This window comes from Ambystoma mexicanum, chromosome 9 (assembly GCF_040938575.1).
Source record: "Ambystoma mexicanum isolate Mex_15411 chromosome 9, UKY_AmexF1_1, whole genome shotgun sequence".
Lineage (NCBI taxonomy): Eukaryota > Metazoa > Chordata > Amphibia > Caudata > Ambystomatidae > Ambystoma > Ambystoma mexicanum.
Genome location: NC_090931.1, coordinates 781,241,280 through 781,263,735, shown reverse-complemented (window position 1 = coordinate 781,263,735; position 22,456 = coordinate 781,241,280). Strand labels below are relative to the sequence as shown.

Sequence of the window (22,456 nt, the reverse complement as noted above, 5' to 3'; positions counted from 1 at the left end):
ACATCTGAAGTCAGACTCCCTAGTTGTCACCAACACTCGTAAGAGGGCTGGGACACCCTTATCTTCGTCAGAAGCTCCTCCCGACAAGGAGAGCAAAAAACTATACGGTTTCGGCAGGAAGGTAGCCTCAACATCCGCCTATCAAGCAAGGATTGCTAACTCCACCACCCTGTTGGCCAGCTACAACTGCCATCAGTGGGAAGAAGTCGCGGCTCTCATAGCCTCTGCTCCTGAACCGTTAAAGGGCCAATTAGCTCGGATTTCCGCAGAGGGTAGAGCCGTGTCTGGTTGCATTTTGAAAGCAACCTTCGACGCCGCGGACAACGCAGGCAGATTGATAGCGGAAGGTACTGTTATCAAGAGACATGCGTGGTTACGGCAGTCTGGTTTTAAGGCAGAAACTCAGGCATCATTGTTAGACAAACCGGTGGAAGCCCATCTGTTTGGTAAGGCGGTCGAGGACGCACTGAAAAATGCCAAGGACGAATACGAGACACTCGAATCCCTTGGCCAGTTAACCAATAAACCCCCTAACCAGAGAGGGAATAGTAATTTTCGTCGCCCACGCGGCCAAAATTCCCAGAGAGGATCTAACTATTCCCAGGGGCAGGGTTCACAGTGGAACAACAACCAACAGTCTACCCAGGGTTACGGCAGAGGTAATAGGAGAGGTCGTGGTAAAGGCAGAGGCAGACCCAGCAAGGGAGGCGGCACGCCTCCACCAAAGCGGTGACGCTCAGTTCAGGGTCCCTTCTCACGCAACCCCAGTAGGGGGACGCATTTCAAACTTCAAACAGGCTTGGAAAGGGATCACATCAGACAGATGGGTGCTGTCAACAGTATCCACGGGATATTGTATAGAGCTACTGCAGCGTCCCCGGAACCATCCTCCACGACAAAGAGTACACTCCTTAGAACATCAGAAGATTCTCCTCGAGGAGATCGCCATTCTTCTACAAAAGGAGGCGATAGAACTCGTCCCGGGACACCAGGTAAACAAGGGTATTTATTCAACTTACTTCCTTGTGCCAAAGAAAGACTTGACAATGCGCCCAGTATTGGACTTACGGCCTGCCAACAAGTATGTCAAGCCCCAAAAATTTCGTATGACCGCGCTACAAGAGGTAATCCCCCTCCTAAAAAAGGGGGGATTACATGGCAACCTTGGATATGAAAGATGCTTATTTTCATATTTCCATGTTCCCAGCGCACAGAAAGTACTTGCGCTTCAAGGTGGACAGTCAGCACTACCAATTCAAGGTACTGCCCTTCGGGATAGCTTCAGCACCAAGGGTATTCACCAAGGTACTGGCGGTGGCGGCTGCAGACCTACGCAGGGAGGCAATCCCAGTGTACCCTTATCTGGACGACTGGCTCATAACGGGGGAAACCCCAGGAATTTGCAGGACAAACATTCAAAGGACTATCGACCTCCTCCACGAGTTAGGCTTCTCAATCAATGAGAAAAAGTCAAGCCTGGTGCCAAGCACCTCAAAACAGTTCCTAGGAGCAATCCTAGATACCCAAGAGGGCTTGACCTTTCCTTCAGAAGAAAGAATTCGGAATATACTACTGCAAATTCCGCATTATCAGTCCTGTCAACAAATAACGGTACGCAAAGCAATGCGTTTACTGGGCATGATGGCGTCATGCATTTACCTGGTCCCCCACGCGCGCCTGCGCATGCGTCCCATGCAGGAATGGTTGGCAAAACAGTGGTCTCAGGCAAGTGGTCAGTGGGACGATCTAGTGGTCGTTTCGCCAACACTGGTACAAAGCCTTCACTGGTGGACAAGAGAAAATCTCGCACAGGGGAAACCCTTTTACGATCCCGAAGTACAGGCAGTAGTCACTACAGATGCATGTCTGACGGGGTGGGGAGCTCACCATCTCCACCACACAGCTCAGGGTCTCTGGTCCCACTCAGTGGCCAAGAACCACATCAACCTGCTAGAGCTTCTGGCAGTATTCAGAGCGCTTCAGGTGTTCGAGCCCCACCTACTAAACCTGTCAGTGCAAATCCGGACGGACAGCACTACAGCCATGTTCTACCTGAACAAGCAAGGAGGGACTCGCTCGCCAAATCTGTCCAAGCTTGCCCAGAAAATCTGGATATGGGCACTCAGACGGAACATCTTCCTGTCATCACAACATGTTCCAGGGGAGCTCAATTCCCTAGCGGATGCTCTGAGCAGAGACTCCCTCCCAGAGGAACACGAATGGGTTCTTCACAGAGAGGTCGTAGAAGATCTCTTCTCTCAGTGGGGTTTCCCCACTATAGACTTATTCGCCACAAGCGAAAACAGACAATGCCCAGGATTTGCATCCAGGTTCCCCCAACCAGACTCCCAGGGGAACGCCCTGTGGATGAACTGGTCAGGGATGTTTGCGTACGCTTTTCCACCAACTCCTCTCCAGGAAAGTGGTGAACAAGATGAACAGGGAGTCGATGACGCTCGTCCTAGTTGCTCCCATGTGGGCAAGACAACCGTGGTTCCCACACCTACGCAGGATGGCGGTGTGCGCGCCCATCAAACTTCCAGCCTGGTACAACCTACTGTCCCATCACCAAGGTCAAACAGTGCACCAGCAACCCAACTCAATGAACCTGCCAGCATGGCTCCTGAGGTCATAGAGTTTGGACACCTCAATTTACCACAGAGGTGTATGGACATCCTAAAGGAATCTAGGAAACCAAACACAAGGCACTGTTACTTTGACAAGTGGAAGAGGTTTGTTATCTGGTGCCAGAGTAGACAAATCAACCCAGTTGATTGCGCTCCTTCCACTATTGTTACATACATGCTCCACCTGCTAGATGCAGGATTGGTTTTTAACTCACTGAAAGTACACCTGGCAGCCCTCTCGGCTTACACCACTTCCCATAGCAAGGTTTCGTGGTGGAAAGTACCAGTAGTTAAAGCCTTCATGGAAGGAGTAAAGAGACTTCACCCTCCTATTTCAAACCCACCACCAGGGTGGGACCTTAATGTGGTGCTAGCCAAGCTCATGGGCCCCTCTTTCGAACCCATGCATAAAAGCAGTCTCAAACACCTGACTTATAAAACGGCCTTCTTAGTAGCTATTACTTCTATAAGAAGGGTCAGTGAAATTCAGGCTCTGTCAGTGCAGGATCCCTTCTTTACCATCCATAAAGACAAACTTGTTTTACGCACACACCCTAGGTTCTCGCCTAAATTTATATCAAAATTCCATGTAAACCAGTCCATCGAGCTTCCGGCTTTCTTCCAGAACCTGCAAAGCTCGGCTGAGGTGAAACTACACACCCTAGATGTGCATAGGGCGGTCCTCTACTATGTAAATAAAACCAGACCGCTAAGGAAAACAGATCAACTGTTTGTCTCCGTAGCTACAGGCAGAGAGGGGGATCGCGTCTCTAAAGGTGCCATCTCGAAGTGGATTATTAACTGTATCCAGCTGTGTTACTCACTCTCTGAAAAGACTCTGCCTTTTACGCGAAGGGCCCACTCTACTAGAGGCATTGGGGCCACTCTGGCTTTCATTGCAAATGTACCCCTTGACACCATTTGCAAAGCAGCTACTTGGAGCTCTATTCACACTTTTACTCAGCATTACTGCATTGACACCCATTCCAAGGCAGATACACAAGTGGGACAAGCGGTTCTAAGACACTTATTTGCTCATGACCCTTCTCACATCCCACCTCCTTCTTCTGGTACTGCTCGCTAATCTATGCACAGCATGTGATCTAAGCAGATTCCACCAGCCTCAGAAGGGATACATTACTCACCGTAATCGTATTTCTGATGCTTGTATCTGCTTAGATTCACATGCGACCCACCCTTCCTCCCCTCCGAGAGAAGGCGCATGATTGCTTGTAGTCTTACCTTTCTATCTGCTTGGATTATCTGTACTCGCGCTACTCCTCATGCTACCTCATGTCAGAAAAAATACAATCTGAGGATCCTAGACGCGTGAGGGATCTTGGGTACAGTGGATGTCACACTAGGGATAGTATTACTGGCACGCCCTGTGTCGACGCCCATTTTCGAGTTTCGAAAAACAAACTAATACTCCGCAGCTTCCACTAGATGTCGGCCTATGCACAGCATGTGAATCTAAGCAGATACAAGCATCAGAAATACGATTACGGTGAGTAATGTATCATATATATATATATATATATATATATATATATATATATATATATATATATATATATATATGTGTGTGTGCCTGGTCACACTCCTGGTCTTCCGCCTCCAGTGGTGGACTCTCAGGCAGCTGGACCAGGCTTTGTGCCTTACAGATACATTTCCTGGGCTCCTGTACAGTCTTGGTGGAAGTTATGCCCACTCACGCCCACAGACCGATGAGCAGCAAGTGAGGTTGTGCAACCTGACTGGCAGGTGCCGCCAGTGTGATTCTAGTGTGTAGGCAAAGGTTTGCTTGGCTTGCCTCCAGAGTATATACCACACACATGGGAGCCAAACTTTACACAATGTTGGCAAGTGCAACAAGTTGCCTATGTAATCCTTCAAGAAGAACTACGCTATTCCTAAAGGGCTCATGTCCCTAGATGGCAGTGGTGTGCCGCCTATCGAAAAGAGATAGAGAAAGTACTACCTATGGATCAAATGTGTAAAGTAGATCAAGCAAGAACTAAAAAAACAAAACCAGCCTATACCAATGTGACCCACTCTGGGGTGGCCTTTTACACAAACACTTTTTGTGAGACTGCTTTCAGAAGGGGAATGATTTGTATGCATGTGTTCAACCCACATCTGAGTATGCGGTATACACTCGGTGAGCCCTGGGTCTTTTGTCTGGAGCCCTAGATAGGAGCTCAGAGGCTGAAGCCAAAAGGCTAGCTAGCCCCGAGTCCCAACAGTCCCAACATTGGCATTGCCCCAGATCTTTTCCTGACCTAGCAACACCATCATGTACATGTCAACCGGTTTCTGCAGTGTAGTCCAGTCGGTCGTATTGCATTCATCAGGAGCAAGTAGTGACTAATTCGTGATTTGTGGGTCAAGGAACCGCTAGAAGTTGCCAGCGAGAAAACGGACGCAGACTCTGCAGTGTCGTGTGTGTACTTTTTTTTTAGCTCAAATGAGAATAAGGTATTTAGTCCAGTGGCCAAATCATCTTTTTCGGCACAGGAAATAACATTATTTTGAGATGGCCAATCTACTTTGTGAACCTAAAAAGCAAAAAAAAAACATTCAAAATATGCAATACGTCGAACGGTTCCTTGACCCTCGAATCATGAATTAGTCAATACTTGGTCCTGATGAATGAAATACGACCGACTACGTTGCAGAAACCGTTTGACCTCAACATGATGGGATATCCTTTATCGTTCTTTGAGATGCCCTTTGTATTTCTTCTCAAGCACTTATAGTGCTTTTTTATTCTGTCTCGCTGAGTGTAGGCCGCATAGTCTGTATGTATTTATTCAACACACATCAATCATTCCCCTTCTGAATGCGGTCTCACAAGAAAGTGTTTTTGTGTAAAAGCCCACCCCGGTGTGGGTCACATTGGTGTACGTTTTTTTTCTTCTGTTCTACATTACGAATTTGACCCATAGGGACTACTTTCTCTAGCCCTTTTAGATAGGCGGCACACCACCGCTATCTAGGGACAGGAGCCTCACTAGAGATAGTGTGGTCCTTGCTGAGGGATTATATGGGGGACTTGATGCACTTGACAACATTATTTAAAGTCTTGCTCCCTTTTTTGTAGTTTATAATAAGTTGTATTCGTGTGACTTTTTTATGAACTATATGGATGCCCCCTTAAAATCGGTTTATCTCTTGCTGTAGAGTAAACGGGGCCGTTGGGGATGACGGGGCTGCAAACAAGTGTTTGGGGCAAAAAAAGCACAGTGGACAAGACTGGTCGAAAAGTGGTGCTGCTTATTTTTGGTTTTGAATCCAACAACCATACGAACAGCGTGGGCCGTAAGAACAACACAAATAACAAATATCCTAATCCGTGCAGCATACAAGTAAAAACACATCACTATACCTAGCAACATGGAAACCAAGCCTGTTTTTAAAAGCGTCATTCACACATTTCCCCAACTTTGAGAGCTCATCTGCTCCTACAACTGAGCTTTCACCACGATGCTGTTCATTCTGCATAATGGAGTAGCTGACTGGCACCAGGTCCCCCTTTCTAATGTGCACTGTAAAGATCTAGGGCAGAGGGCTGACGCGCTCTGTAGTCTTAACTATAAAAAAAAACGGTATAAACATTTCTGGGGCAGCAGCGACATCTACTGGTTGTTTTGTACTTTCGCTTTTTTGTGAAATTACAATTGAAAACCACTTTTTATACAAATTACCTTGACCTCTTGGATAATGTTCTCCCTTTTGCAAGTAGTACAATAATAAAATAGATTGTAGCCCAGGGGCATACATTATTAGATCGAATTGAATACACATGCTGCAGCTATACAAACGGTTCTGGTAGCCAGTCATACGCTAACTTTGCTATTTAGGGCCGCTGTCACTTTGCTCACGTATGCAATCTGTGGCGTTTTTCAGGTGAGACGAGTGCCCTGTCCGCATTGGCAGCTGGTACATTTTACCATTTTACGGTGCTGAGGTGTCCGTGTGTTCCCATAATTGGCCTGAGTGTGTATAGAGATCAAACCAAAATAACTCTGGAAGGGGTGGGATGGGCTGGGTTTGGAGTGGAAGGGAGGAGTGGGTCCCTCTGAGACATTTTAAACTATTTGGTTGAAATCGTGCAACAAACCCAGCCCTGGCTAAGTACAATTTACAATTCGTTCTGTAGATGGATCATGTCCCATAATAAAAATAGCTGCCAGTCACCAAGGGTATACAAAAGGATTTTGCAACACACTTTCATGCTCTCTGTGCCCAGAGAAGTCATGGGGCCAGCACCGGCAATATATGGCAAGTTTTCCCTGCTTTCATGCTGGATGTGCCCAAAGAAGGGCCTGACTTTCTCAAGAATATATGCAACATTAAAACTTATGTCCTGCTACCTGGGCCCAAAAAAACATGAGGCCTGCCCCAACAGTAAGCTCTCTCCCCACCACACAAAAACCTTTTCCCCGCATGACTGCCTGGCTTCTGCCCCTGAATGGCAAGGAAATTGACTGCTTCGCTCGCTGTGTCCCGTGTTGGTGTCGCATAGGAGACAGTGGGGCCCTGGCATGCATTCTTCTGCACGTGCTGCAGCGCCAAACCCAAAGTCCCCATGGTCTCATATAAGCAGGTTTCAATGGCTCCACTATGTGCATACAGTGACACGGGCCCCATATTGAAAGGCTCCTAGTCTCGCAAGTCCCTGTAGGTACAGAATGGGCTTGTCATGCATATAGCACCAAAACTGTATGATGCCAGTGGTGGCCTGATTCCCAGTACTGGGTCTTTTCTTATAGAGGCACATACTTTTGAATGTTATCACCGGCAGGCTGGGAGCCCCCAGAAAACCCATTCTGTTTAAATACATTCAAAACTTCAGCTGCACCTCCTTGTAAGAGCCCATGCACAGCCAGGCCGCTGCGACACGCTCAGTGCCGCCAATCCGCGTTCTTCAGATCGCAGCTTCACTTTCAGATTCCTTTTCGGTCCATTGGAGAGGAAACTCCTCTTTTTGTAATTTCAGATTTTATTGTATTTGTTCCCGATAATTCGACGTTACTGGCGTCCACATTTTGCCAGGATTCTCTGGCTCGGTAGCTGCTATGCCTCTGTGAACCTATGGCCAGCCAGGAAGGGAAGGAGAACCTATGGCCAGCCAGGAAGGGAAGGAGAACCTATGGCCAGCCAGGAAGGGAAGGAGAACCTACGGCCAGCCAGGAAGGGAAGGAGAACCTATGGCCAGCCAGGAAGGGAAGAAGAAGATGCATCTCTTCAAGCTTTGCCCCAAGGCCCTCCGTACACACATTGGGCAGGAAGACCCTTGCTGATCGCTGCACCCGCATGATGTCTGTGGCCTCTGCCAGGAGCGGTCTTCAAGGACCAGGTCTCCGGGAGAAGAGCCTGCTGGCCTGACGTCACACGTCCAGTGGTGAGAAGGGACCTTTAAAGGAGAAGAAAAGGCACAAAGGGAGCAGAAAAGGAGTCCCAAGCCTGTAGCCTCCAGCACTGGTGAGGGGACGCGGGGGGGGGGGGGGTGGTCATTGGCCCCTAACCAGCCTCAGAACCTTGGAATGGTTTCCTCACTGTCATCCGGGCCTTGTTGTCTATGTTAACTACCGCAGACAAGCAGCTATCGTTGCTCCTTCCTTCGTTCTCCATGAAGGCTTCATCATTGAGGTGCCAGCACTGGAGGTGCCAACAACTCAGGTTTCTACATTGGGGGGGGGGTGGGTTGCTGTCTAGATTTTCTCTGTCAGTCATATGCTTCGGGAGGATAGCTTAGGGGCAACATGCTCGCCTTGGAAGCAAGATACCACGGAGCAACACAGGTTCGATCCCCGTGTTCACGCTTAGAAACCTCTGGGTATTAAGCGCGTTATCATATCATTGGAGTTGGTGTCATCAGCAAGGTTTGTGTTACCGTCGTTGTACGTGAGCTTTCATTGGTCACCGGGAGACGGTCTACATTGGTCAGGAGCTGTAGGTTGCTCCAGGTCTCGGCACAGATCCATATCAAGGTCCTGTCGTTGCCTTGACGGGACCGTTAGCTTTCTCCCTTGTATTCGCCTTAGAGCCAGCAGAGGCATTCTGACCAGGAGGCGACAAGGACGGCCTTCCTCTGCCTTGATGAAGAGGATCCGGGACGTTTTTCAGCACTTCTGCACTGAGTTGAGGCCTTCCTCCCATGGGAGGATCCCAGGGCTCAGATCCCAGTGTATTTAGAGGAGGGGGTTGCAGCTGGTCCCATGGCAAGATGTCACAGCCCCCAAAGAGCTGCCAGATGATGAACCACGGTCCCTTCGCTGCCAGACAACATGACATTCCAGAATTTGTTCTCCCACTTTGGAAGTCATTTGTGTGTGGATGGGCAGCGAGATGAGGAATTTGTACCGACACCTTCTCAACAAGTCCTGCAAGTTGATTCTTCAGGTGCCCACTATGCCTGTGGTCTGGCTTTTCGGCCAACCGGTTTTCAGGGCCCCTGCTTAGACTCCCACCACCTCAAATCCGGCTGATAAGAAATACAAGGCCCCAAGTTTGGCCCTGTCTGTTTGAGAAATCTGATTCCTTTGTGGCAACCGTGGTCTGATAACCTGGGGACTTGCTCCACATTGCACCCAGAGCAGTCCCGCAAGTTGGATGCAGCCGAAAGAAAGGTGAACCAGTCAGGGTCCTTGGCCATGAATGTGTCCAACACCGCAGCCATCCTCGCTCTGTATGTGGAATTTCTGGGACAAGGTGCAGTCCCTCCTAAGTGTCTCCCCGAGGACAATCGGAGGGAGACGTGGGACCACATTTCTGAGGGGATCCTGACGTCTGACAACATTGTGTGGCCTACTGCTGGTTTCTAAGCGAAGAGCACCGGGGTAGTGCTTGGGCATCAGTTCTGGCTGAAGCCTGATGGTTTGAGACCTGTGGTGCAGACTAGGATCCTACAACTCCCCTTCGACAAGCGGCTGTTGGGGAAGAACATTGGCAGAGAGACCGCAAGAGCAGCAGGGTGGTCGACCAGGCACCAGCCTTCACCTGCTGGCCTGTCAAGAGGTCTGGCCGCTCCTAGTCAGACGTCCACCGTCTTGAGATGTACCATGGGATGACTACAGTGAGGTATGAGCATCAAGCTCAGCAAGGCCAGAACGCTTTAGTTTGCTGCACAGAGCCTGCAGAGGAGGTAATCGGGGGGAGGGGGGGAGGAGAGATCAGCCCCAACACCTGTGCCTTTCACTGGCCCCTCCCACCCAAAGCACCCCAATGGGAAGAAGGGTCTCGAGCCATTTGAACGCTTGTCGGTCGATAACATTGGACACTTTGGAATTTGATCCGACCTTCCTGTATACCACCATGGGGGAGAGGAGTGCATATAAAACACTGGGCACAGCTCTTGGATGAGGTAAGGTAGATGCTATTGAAATAGGCCATCAAGTTGGTCCCCAAATGGGTGGGAGGGACTTGTGCAGGGAGTGTACTTTCTCATTCAAAAGAGAAAAAGGGCAAAGGCCCATCTTGGATTTCCACACCCTGAACATGTTTGCTATAAGAAAACCGTTTGAGATGGTGACACTGCAGAACGTCTTCCCGCTGGTCCTGAAGCAATACTTTTTCTACATCCTGCACCTAAAGGTCTCATATTTCCAGCCCACCCCAAAAAGGCACTACAGATATTTGCTCCTCACCAATCAGTTTTTCTTTTCGGCTCAGGTTGGCTCCCACGGTCCCCGGCATGAGCCTGGCACAAGCGTCTCATCTGTGGAGGTAGGGCGTGCACGTTTTTCCAGCATGGGGTCTGGCATGGATTCACATGCTCATGAATATTCCCCGTCGTCAGGCTGGGAATCCTCGGTAAAGAAAAATCGGTATCAGTTTCGTTTATGATCTGTCTTTCGTAGTAGTAACCAATCACTGATCTCCACGTCATACTGACCACAGCCAATGACTGCCATCTCCCTAAGCCCCGCCTCTGGCAGCCATCTTCAGATTTTTACCGCACGTTCAAGTGTTGGGATCCTCGTGCTATTGCTCTCGAGCTTTAGTGCTTTTTTCATAGGAAAATTTTCTCTTTACGGTCAAAAGAGCCTCAAGCTCCATCGTTTCTTTATCCGATCAACGGGGACCCGTGTCGGATTCTTCTACGCCCCTCAAGGGTGAAGATTTCATCGAGCCACGCTTTTGGAGGACTCCAGAAGTTTCTCAGGCCCATCTCGGACATGGCCCAGGAGAAGGGAAGCTCGACGCCCGGAAAGCTGTTGGGTCTGCCCTGGATGCCAGCTTCAGAATGTCTTTAAGGAGGATGAACACTCCCTTTGCCTCTACTGCCTGCATGAGGACAAGACGCACGTGGAGAAGGACTGTGCGTTTTGCGGCAATATGTCAGAGCGGACCATGAAGGACCGCCATCTGCGTCTCGCCAACTGGCTGGAAGGGAAGAGCCCGTCAGGCGAGAAAAAGAAGTCCCAGCGGTCTTCTAAGACCTTTGAGGGCGCCCGGCGACGGGGGCCCAACAGAAGGCCAAGCACCGCAAGTCCGCTGGCACCGGGAGCGCCGAACGGTCGGGCTCTACGGGTGCCAGGCAGGGCGCATCCTCCCCGGCGCCATCAACCACGAGCCAACGCTCTGGCTCGGGTAAGAGGAAGTCCGAGCACCCGGCGAAGCTCCTGGAGAGACCCCGGTCGAGTTCGAAGGCCCCATCGGAGGGGGAGCGAGGCGGTGACCCTTCCCCCAAGGAGAAGGCTGTGAGCGCACCTAAGGTGGCGAAAGCCTTGATCCACCTGGCCAAGGCCTCTATCGAGACAGTCGCGGCGGCCCTCGCTCAGTCTGTGGAGGCTACACCAGTGGTGGCGACCTCGGGGCCCAGAGTCTCCCTGCCACTGCGGAGGGAGTCCTCTTTCATGCCCATCGACAGGACCCCCGTGAAACCTCCCGACGGAGAAGAAAAAGGGGGGGCAGGCGGTCATCGTGGATTCGGCCTCAACCTCTGAAGAGGAGCTGATCGAAGTCTTAAGCCATGGCGTTGGCGTGGAAGAAGACCAGCCCGTCGGGAGGGACCCCGACGTCGGAGACGACGATAACGTCGAGGGTGCCGACGGGGCTCCTGACCGCCCGTCGGAATCCCCTCAACCAGTGCTGCAAGACAACTCTGCAGCCATTTTGTTGGCTATAAAGTCCTTATGCTCGGAGATAAGGACGAGATTGCCGTTACCACCAACGGAGGAACCGCTCCCGACGGGGGAACCGGAGCCAGGCCCTTCTGGGAGCCCTCCTCCTAAGAGAAGAAGGATTCATCCTCCACCTCCTTTTCAACCATCGCGCCCTGCTCAGCCCTCCTCCCTGTCCACGACCCGTGGGGATGATACGGGGACGGACACGGCCGCGACGGGTACAGACAACGAGGTTTACGACGAGGATCTCCCGTCGTCCCCGCCTCCCCGGGCTTCCCCGCCCGACGAGATTGGATCGTTTCATGCCATGATCGCCAGGGCATCCGAGGTTTTCCAGCTCTGCCCGGAAGAGAAGAAGGGTTTCCTTTATCAACGGTGCGAGACCAAGAGGAAGACGGTCCTCGCTGCACCTCTACTGGACGATATCTGGGGTGAGGGTCTCGCCCTCCTCAAGAACCCATCCACAGCGCCTGCGAGAAGGGATCGGTACGAGAAGAAGTACCGGGTCCCGGACGCGGCCCCCTTGTGCCTTCGGGCACAACCGACCCCGGACTCGGTCGTCTCCGCGGCGGCCAGGAAGAAAGCGGGGGGGGCCTCGGCCTCTACGTCAACCTCCCCGCCGGACGGCGAGGGAAAGAAATTGGACACGATGGGACGCAGAGTCATCTCATCGGCAGCGACGACGATTAAGGCTGCCAACGCCTTGGCTATCGTAGCCCGCTACGACAGGGAGTTGTGGTACAAAATCGCCCCCCTGCTGGACTTCCTACCAGACGACAAGAGGGCAGAGGCCATAGAGATCTTGCAGGAAGGAGAAGTGGCGTCTGGCCACGCCATTACGATAGCGACGGACATCGCTGACACTGGATTTCGCCAGTTGGGCAACGGCGTGTGCCTTAGACGGCGTGGATGGCTCAAGGCAACGGACTTCCGGCAGGACGTGCAGAACAGAGTCTTGGACATGCCGTTCGACGGGAGTAACCTGTTTGGGAAAACAGTGGACGATTCCCTACAAGCCATCAAGACTGACACGGAGACGGCCCGGGCTCTTGGTGTTCTCCAGCAACGACGGCCACCCTTTCGGAGCGGCGGAGGCAAGCAGGGTGCCTCCAAAGGCTCCGGCGGCGGATTTTCCACCTATCGTCAAGCGGCCCGTTCGTCGTCACAGGAAGCTTACAGGGGACGAGGCAAGTCGGGCGGACCCCGCCGTCGTCGCCAGGGAGGACAAGGCGGCAAAGCCTCATTCGAAGCAGGACTGAATCGGCCGTGGGGTCGGGCCCCCACCGAAGCACCCCAGTGGGAGGCCGGCTGACGAGCTTCGTCAGCGTGTGGGAGTCCATCTCCACCGACCGATGGGTGCTGGACGCCCTGGCCCAGGGTCACGCGCTCGAGTTTCTAAAGAAGTGCCCGCGAGTCCCCCCCCCGTGGCCAGGAAGGAACTTCACGTCCCTCAACTTCTCTTGGAGGTAAAGGCGATGCTCAAGAAAGGCGCCATCGAGCTCGTCCCAAAGAGGCTTCGGGGCTCCAGAGTTTACTCAAGATACTTCCTCGTGAAGAAGAAGACGGGAGGATGGCATCCCATCCTGGACCTACGACGACTGAACAAATTCATCAAGGCACAGAAGTTCCGGATGGTCACCCTCCAGCACGTCCTGGGTCAGCTGGAGGAGGGCAATTTCCTGTCGTCGTTGGATTTGGAGGATGCTTACTTCCATATCCCCATCCTAAAGGGACAACGAAAGTTTCTCAGATTCGTGGTCCAAGGGTGTCACTACCAGTTCAGAGCCCTTCCCTTCGGATTGAGGTCGGCACCCAGGGTGTTCCCCAAGTGCCTCGCACCAGGCGGGATCCACGTCTATCCCTACCTGGACGACTAGCTCATCCGAGCAAAGACAAGGGAACTCGCCGCGGAGCACACGGCGAGGACCATCCAACTACTCACGGACCTGGGATTCTCCATAAACTACGCCAAGTCCAACCTGGTGCCTGCGCAAGACGCGCTGTTTCTGGGAGCGAAACTCGACACAGTGGCGCTTCTGGCCTCTCCGTCGGAGGAAAGGACGAGGGCCATCTTGGGCAAGGTGCAGCGGATGCTGGTTGCGGACGCGGCCAGGGTGAGGTCCATCAAATCCCTCCTCGAAATGATGTCTTCTTGCATTTATCTCATCCGCCTGTGCAGGCTTCGGATGCGCCCATTACAGGAGTTCCTGGACGCTCGCTGGATTTAGAAGACGGGCAGCTTCGAGGACAGGATCACACTCGACGAGAGCTTCCGACGAGCGATCCGGTGGTGGGGCACCCGCGCGCATCTGACGGCGGGCATGGACTTCCAGACCCCGGGCCACCAGAAGACAGTGACCACGGATGCCTCCCTGGAAGGGTGGGGAGCGCACACCAAAAATCTGCATGCGAGAGGGCTTTGCCTCCCGACGGAGAAGTCCCTCCATATCAATGTCCTGGAGCTCTGGGCAGTGTTTTGGGCCCTCAGGTCCTTTCTTCCATCCCTCAAGGGCAAGGTGGTGAGGATCTTCACCGACACCACCACCACCATGTTCTACATCAGGAAGCAGGGCGGTACCAGATCCCCAGCCCTGTCCAAGGAGGCGCAGGATCTGTGGCATTGGGCCGTCGCCCAAGGGATGTTTCTGGTGCAGTTTCATCTGGCAAGAATAAAAAACACCATCGCCGACTCGCTCAGCAGAGAGCTGCGCTCGTGCCACGAGTGGGAGCTACGACAGGATCTAGTGGACTGCCTCTTCCGACGATGGGGCACTCCCCAGATCGATCTGTTCGCGACGGCGACAAACTCCAAGTGCCGGAGGTTCGCCAGCAGGTTTCCCCAGCCGAGGAGCATGGCCGATGCTTTCTCGTTCCCCTGGGAGGGCCTGTTTCTTTACGCGTTCCCTCCATTGCCGTTGCTGATCCGGCTCATCAACCAGCTCAAGAGGTCACGGTGCAGGATGATCCTCCTCGCACCTGCGTGGCCGAGGCAGATATGGTTCCCGGACCTTCTGGACTTGTCAGCGTCCCCATCAATCAAGCTGCCAGTGGACGCGGATCTTCTCTCCAGGGAAGGAGGCGCCATCCTCCATCACGACCCGCAGTCGCTGAACTTGCAGGCCTGGCTCTTGCAGCGTTGGAGTTTGGAGGTTACGACACACCGGCCGACTGCAGAGAGGTTCTTGCAAAGGCCAGGGCGTCCTCCACTCTTAAATGCTACGGACACAAATGGAAGAGGTTCTCTGTCTGGTGCCACGCACAGACGATTAACCCTCTACGGATTACGGCTCCTCAAGTACTGCCGTACCTGCTGACGCTGGCCAAGGCTGGACTGGCGCACGCTTCCATCAAGATTCATCTTGCTGCGATCTCCCGATACACCAGAACCACGGGACGGACGTCTCTGTGGTCTCATCGTCTGGTGAAAGAATTCATGAAGGGACTGTTCAGATCGTTCACGCCGGTGAAGGCTCCGGCCCCGGCGTGGGAGCTAAACGTTGTGCTGACCAAGCTCATGGGACCTCCGTTCGAGCCTCTGCACTCAGCTCCGTTGAAGTTCTTGTGATGGAAAACAGCGTTTCTTATGCCCATCACCTCTGCACGACGGGTGGGAGAGATCCAGGCCCTTTCCTGCAAGCCCCCGTACTTGACTTTTCACGACACGAGGGTAGTGCTCAGGACGCACCCCTCCTTCATGCCCAAGGTGCCGTCGGACTTCCACCTGAACGAACCCTTGGTGTTGCCTGTTTTCTTCCCGTCGCCTTTGTCGTCGGCTGAAAGGACTTTGCACTCGCTGGATGTGGCTAGAGCGCTGAAGTTCTACGTGGACCGCACGAAGAGTTTTCGGAAGACGTCGCAACTTTTTGTGAACTTTGGACCTGTCAATCAGGGGAAGGCTCTCTCAAAGGCTTCCATTTCCAGATGGCTCTCCGGCTGTATCATGTACTGTCATCGGTTGGCAAACCGACCGCTGCCCGGCCGTCCGAGAGCTCATTCCACCAGAGCGATTGCAGCTACCACGGCGTTCCTATCTGGTGTGCCCCTGCTGGACATCTGCAGGGCTGCTACGTGGAGGTCGACGCACACCTTCACGAAATTCTACTGCGTCGACCGGGATTCCAGGGAGGAGTCCAGGGTCGGCCAAGCAGTGCTGCGCAACCTGTTTGCCTAAGGTGAGCCTGGTGAGAAGGTAAGAGATGCTTAATGTTGAGTTGTTGTATTGCTTAGTGTTGAGCCTGTTTCCACCTCCCGTGGTTGTGCATGTGTGTACTGCTATGTATTCTTTTATTCATGAGCATGTGAATCCATGCCAGACTCCATGCTGGAGAAGGAACAAGTTACTTACCTGTAACTGTTGTTCTCCAGCATGGGTCTGGCATGTATTCACATGCAAACCCTCCCGCCTACCCCTCTGCGGCTCTTCACTTGGTCATACTGCCACTTCACGTGCTACCAAATCTGAAGATGGCTGCCAGAGGCGGGGCTTAGGGAGAGGGCAGTCATTGGCTGTGGTCAGTATGACGCAGAGATCAGTGATTGGTTACTACTACGAAAGACAGATCAGAAACGAAACTGATACTGATTTTTCTTTACCGAGGATTCCCAGCCTGACGACGGGGAATATTCATGAGCATGTGAATCCATGCCAGACCCATGCTGGAGAACAACAGTTACAGGTAAGTAACTTGTTCCTTACTCTTGCCTGGATGACTAGCTGAACCGCTCTGCTCCATAGGAGGGTTCAAAGTAAGCATTGCACACACCGGTGAACACGTTGGACAGGCTTGGCTTCTCAGTGAACTTGGAAAAGTCTATGTTCAAAACCATCACTCAGGATAAAATGTCTCGGTGCCTGTTTGACACTGTGTAAGTCCTGGTGAGACCAACCGACCCAAGAGTGGAGTCTCTGAGGCAGCTAGCATCTTGGGCAAGCAAAAAAGCTTGGTCTCTGCTGGGAAGTAGAAGAGCCTCTTGGGGCTGATGTCTTGCATCACACTCTTTCAGCAGACTGCTGATGCGCCCACTGCTGGGCCACCTGGACCTTCAGTGGTGCCAATTGGACGGAGACTGTGAGGACGATATCTGCATGAATGATATGGTGAAGCAGGTCCTTGACTGGCAGGAGGTACATCAGCGGCTGCTGGTGTCCAATGCATCTGTCGGGTTGGGGTGCCCACCTGGAGCATCTTCGGGGCCCCGGGTCACTGGTCTCCAGTGGAGTCTTCGTGGCACATCAGCGTGCTGGAGCGGAGGGTGAATATCCTCGCTCTGAGTGCCTCGCAGTAGCATTTGGAAAGGCAGTTGGGATCCAGACAGACAACACAACACTAGTGTTTTACATTCTGAAGCAGGGAGGCACCAGATAAGTGCCGCTGTCGCAGGAGGTTCAAACCACTAAGCAAGGCTGTCTGCAGTGCACTGGCAGGATTATCCATTTGTTTATTATTTTAAATCTCAATTCGTCAGGAAGGTTCTCAAGGACTGCCACCAGTTGAAGTTGGGTGAAAAGGTGCAGGCTCATCTCGTTTGTGTGTGGTGGTGCCCAGGGGTCAATCTGTTTGTTAATGCTGAGACTTTGCCTCCAGGTACCATCATCCAGAGTCTCAGGAGGATGTGGTTTCAATAAGCTGGTTATTTGTGTATGCCGTTCCTCTCATTCTTCAGAACCAGATGGTCACCAAACAAACTGAGGTGCTCGCCCTGCAAGAGGATCCTAAATGCTCCAATATGGGCCAGGCAGCCACGGTATTCTGAGTTGCTGCACCGGTCACTGGTGCCCCATGTACCATTGCCACAACGTTTTATCCGTGATACAGGGCAAGGTGTCCCAGTCCAGCCTCACTCTGCCTGGCTGCAAAGCCAAGGCAAGGACCCTCTCGAAGAAGGAAACCTATGCAAAGAAATCAAAGCGGTTCTGCTGCTGGTGTGCTACATCAGTCTTGCACTCAGTCATTTACCAACGTCACAAAATGTTACCTTCTCTACTGGAGTTTGCTCAAGGGTACACTACTTTGTCATCCTGAGCTACAGAGAGAGGCCAGCTCCAGGAGTCGTCATTCACTGTCCCTGTGTTAGCGAGTTCCTTGGGGGACTACCGTGGAGGTTTCTGCTGGTCTGAAGACCAGTGCCGAATTGGGAGCTGAATGTGGTACTATGAATCTGATTGGCCCTTCATTTGAACCTACGCAGTCCTTGGATTTGAAGTTCTTCTCTTGGAAGGTAGCTTTCATCCTGGCCATCATGTCTGCATGGAGGGTGTCAGAGTTTCTGACTGAAGGTGGTGGCGAGTACTAACCCTCGCTAATCTCTAAAATGGTGTCCAGTTTTCACATCTCTCTGCTGGTGTTCTTCCACATGCTCAATGTTTGTTAAGATGGCTTAGAAATGTTGACTAGGCAGGACTGAATCTTTGAGGGTGTCGGAACAAAAGCTGATCACCTACTCTGATCAGAGCAAGGTTTGGGCCATATCAAAACAATGCATCTCGCGGTGGACTGCTTTGCTATGAAAGGCTAAATCAACCTTTTACGAGAGGGTGATGGCGCACTGAACCCAGGGCAAGGCGAAAGATGCACCTTGGCTGCCAACATTCCCCGCCTGGAGATTTGCAATGTGGCCACATGGGAGGAGGGTGTATACGTTCAGCCGGCACCACTGCCTGAAGCCAATGGCTCGCTGAGGTGCTCAGCTCCTCCAGTCTGGCTTCCCCTTCTCATTGTACTGAAAATGTGCTTCTTGGTGTCACTGATGCTTTACGTTCTGCATGTCAAGCCTAACCTTTTTTTGGTTCTCATTCTCTTAGATTTATCTGCTGCTTTTGACACTGTTGATCATCCAGCTATTCTTATTACTCTCTGCTCTTAACAGTTTCCATTGTACCTATCTGATCGCAAGTTATCTGTTTCTTGGACCGGCAGGCTCTCTCCGACTCTCCCCTTATATTATATTGTTTCTCAGGGCTCTACCCTTGGTCATCTTCTTTTTACATTCATTTTATCCTATTCAACTTTGTTCTGTAATCACTTCACTCACTTCCCTGTCCTTTTCTACTGATTTGCAAGTCTTTCCTTTACTTCCTTCTCAGATTCTCTTAAAGAATTCTTTATTTTACCCTTACTGCCTGTCTTCTCGCTTGTTAGTCTTGGATGCTCTTACATTCCTACACCTTAATGCTTCCTAATTCCTTCTTCCAAGCTGCAACTATTCCTTCACGTTTGTCTTTCCACTACCCCCCCTTTGCTTCCCATATCTACTTCTGCCCGTAATCTTTGTAATCTTTGATCTTTTCTTTTCCTCTCATTTCTAACATCTCCTGCTCCTGTCCCTTTCAACTATTTAATGATCCTAAAGCTTGCTCTTTTCCCACTTTCCAAGCTGCCAAGCTTCTCATTTGTCTGGTCTTTTCCCGACTGGATTACTACTCTTCCCTCCTTGTTGGTCTTCCTGCGCCACTCTAGTCTAATATTATTATTTGGCTATTTATGCTCTTGTACAGCTATGCCTCTATTTCATCTTCTTTCTTTTTGTGTCCCGTCTCCTCTACCATTTCCTTTTCATTGGCTTTAAATCTGACCTTAGCCTTGCCCTTTCACATCTATTTGTATTCCTCCTTGAACTTACATTCTCTAAATCAGTTTCTTCACATCCAACATCCGCCCATGCTGAATCCCATTTTCATTCTTTTTCTCTGTTGGCTCCTAACCATTGGAATGCCTTTCTTCTTCATATGTCTTGTCCTATGCGCTTTCGTCCTAATGCGTACTACATATCCCCTCAATCGGTTTTATTGATGGTTTTCTCCATACCATGTTCAAATATTATTGTAATGTGTTCCCCCCCCCCTCCCCACCCCTTCCCTCCCCTTCTCTGTACATGGCATTGGCAAAAGCGTTTTCATGGATTAATAAATACAAACGCTGGTGGGAATTTTCTAAGTATGTGAATCTTTAAAAGACGCCAGTATGGTGATCTTCACGTACAGCGTACACTTAACTAAACCTTGAACGTGAAGCAGCACCACCCCCAATGCCTACTGTACACGGGCTGTTACTCGCTCCTCAGGCTACGACCAATTAATGATGCCATGGCAGGATTCGGCTTCATGCAGTTGTACTTACTGTTTATAAAAAATAGTCTGAGGTTAACTGATTACTTGATGTTAACTGTCTAGGGCTTCAGCAACACGTGGGATCCAACATTTGGAGTCTGCACCCCTTCTGCATGTCTTCTTACAGCGTATGCCACCATCCCAAATCACTTGACTTGCTACCAGACACTGCCACCTCTGTTTTTTGATGGTAACGGGCTTTTGCACTGCACTTCACTGCTATCAACATTTAAATGTGGCAGTATGAACATAGCGAATGCTACGGGGCCCAGGAACATGCTGTGTATTCTATTATCAGCGATAACACCACTTTTAAGATTATCATTTGAATTTTGTGGTGCTCGGCAAGGGTCATTTAGATGCCCTACCATTTGCTTATGCGCTGAATGTGGACATTTCAGAGAACCTTGTGGGGGAACATAAACATATGAGAGTCTTTGGTAGATGCCCTAAAATGGCTGAACTTTTAAAATCAATTAAGCATGTGTGCCTTTTTTTTTTAAATCTTCTATGACTGGTTTATTTATTAATTGCATGAATGTGTTTTTCTAGCCACAGAACATCTTGTTGAGCAGTATCGCGCCTCTTGGTGATGTCAAAATTGTTGATTTTGGTCTGTCACGGAAATTGGGACATGCCGGTGAACTACGTGAAATTATGGGAACCCCAGAATACGTTGGTATGTATTTCTTGGTGAGCCTTACATGTATATAATTTCATTATGTTGTACACACTATGTTAAAGCTCATTATGTCAAACGTATGTGAAGTGGTCTCAAGCCCAGGGACCGCATCTCTCAGCCCTTTTTCTCTCCACTGGCTCCCTGTTGCTGCTAAATTCAAATTCAAGACCCTCTGCATCATCCACGAGGCTTTCTGAGTCCTGGGGCCCCGCTACTTCATTTTTCTCTGTCTTCCTAAATACCTTCCTGCTAGAGCCCTTTGGTCCGCTAGCTCTAAGTGAGGGGGTACACGTCTGTCCTCTGTAGGAGGCTCACTCTGAAATGGTCTTCGTGCCCCACTCAGGTTTGAGCCAGATCTCCTGAAGTGCTGGAAGCTCCTCAAGACCTTCCTTTTCACCTCCTCCTTCTCGCTCCCTCTCCCCTGCTAACTCCTTCCTCCCCCTCTGACTGGCTTCCTGGTTCCTACTGAGTATTACAGGGTCCCAGGCTCCCTTCCGCCCAGTCCTCCCACACCCCTATGGGTGTGCTTACATGCTCTCCATAGCATTTGCCCTTTGGCCTCCCCATAATCCCTGCACTTCCCCCTTCACCTTTCCCTCCCACCTTGGCACTTATTGCTCAGACCTGCACCCTTCCCTCGCACTTCATGTTTTGCACTTGCATGATCCAAATGTCACAAGGCCTAGTAGGACCATTATTGTATCTTCTGCCCTTGTTCTCCCCCTCCCGCTTGCCTCCCACTCCCACCCATTTGTCTTGTGGTGCCTTGAAACCCCACTCCCCAAGTCACCTTACACATGTCCAATACATAAAAGTAAATAGATTGTGCCTATATTTGCACAATCCAGACTGTAGTTTTAGACACTACTGCTCAAACCTCCAACAAGAACTGTTCATTTCAGCCTTCTTCTTCATGCAAATGCAATTTGGCCAGCTTCATTTAGTAATAATTGCATATACAACCCAATAACTGCTTTCATGCCATGAATGGTAATTATTAATAAAACAAACGGGAACTACCACAAAGGAAGAAATGGTAAACCCATGACTTGGCAACCTGACGTAGTAGAAACCCCAACAATAATAATTAAATGGTTCTTCTATTCCTATTCTTAGCCACAGAGGTCGGTTATAGTTTTGTCTCTGTGCCATCTCTTCATAAAGAGCTTACAAAAAGCTTTCTGGGGAGGCAAGAACCTATTGCCTATCATTATAGGAATCCTCCAGGTTTATGAAAAGGATTGTTGGGTCAGGCCATGAGACAACTCGACCAAACGCCCAAAAGAAAAGGGGTGGACAGCTTATCAGTGATAACTCGACAGGTAGGCATCTTTCAGTTTCATCCTTTTAATGTTGTCTAGTATAGGAATTCACCTTCTGCAATAATCTGTTTTAGATCTACGCCCAAACGGGTGTGTGCAGCCGGAACTGTTGGATCACATCCCTTCTGTACAGGACTAAAAGCAAACTTGCACAAGTTTTGGCATTGCTCAGCACTCAACTGAGGTGCAGCATGAGACCCCAAATGCAGCAAGCTCAGAAACCACCCATGTCGCTTGGGAGGATAATGAAACGACCAAAAGGTGGTTAGGGAACACTTCAATCCTATTTATTAATTTATAACCTATTTAATGCACACCCTGCAAACAATCCTCTCAATAGGATGAGTTGATGAGAGTCCATCTGGACCAGCAAAAGTGTGCAGGGATTTCAAGAGTAACATTCGCAGACCTGGGTGGGGAAAAGCAGTCTTATTCTGGGTCCAGAAGGAGCAGGGAGTAGCTGTATCTGGCGGTTCTTTAGAGGCTGTCCAAGCCCTTGGCGCATGGCAAGAGACCCACCTTTCACCTCTTTGATATTGTAGTTTTTAGTTGTTTATCCCTAGTAGAATCTACAGCTATAGGTG

General features: G+C 50.7%; 1 protein-coding gene across 6 annotated transcripts in view; it reads left to right on the top strand.

The window, feature by feature from the left end:
- STK17B (serine/threonine kinase 17b) overlaps positions 1–22,456 on the top strand; it is a 221,490-nt gene that overhangs the window by 97,647 nt on the left and 101,387 nt on the right. For all 6 annotated transcript variants that reach the window (XM_069615705.1, XM_069615708.1, XM_069615707.1 and 3 more), the window contains one exon: positions 20,421–20,547. In XM_069615705.1, the coding sequence (XP_069471806.1) occupies positions 20,421–20,547 (127 nt within the window). The remainder of the gene's footprint in view (positions 1–20,420; positions 20,548–22,456) is intronic.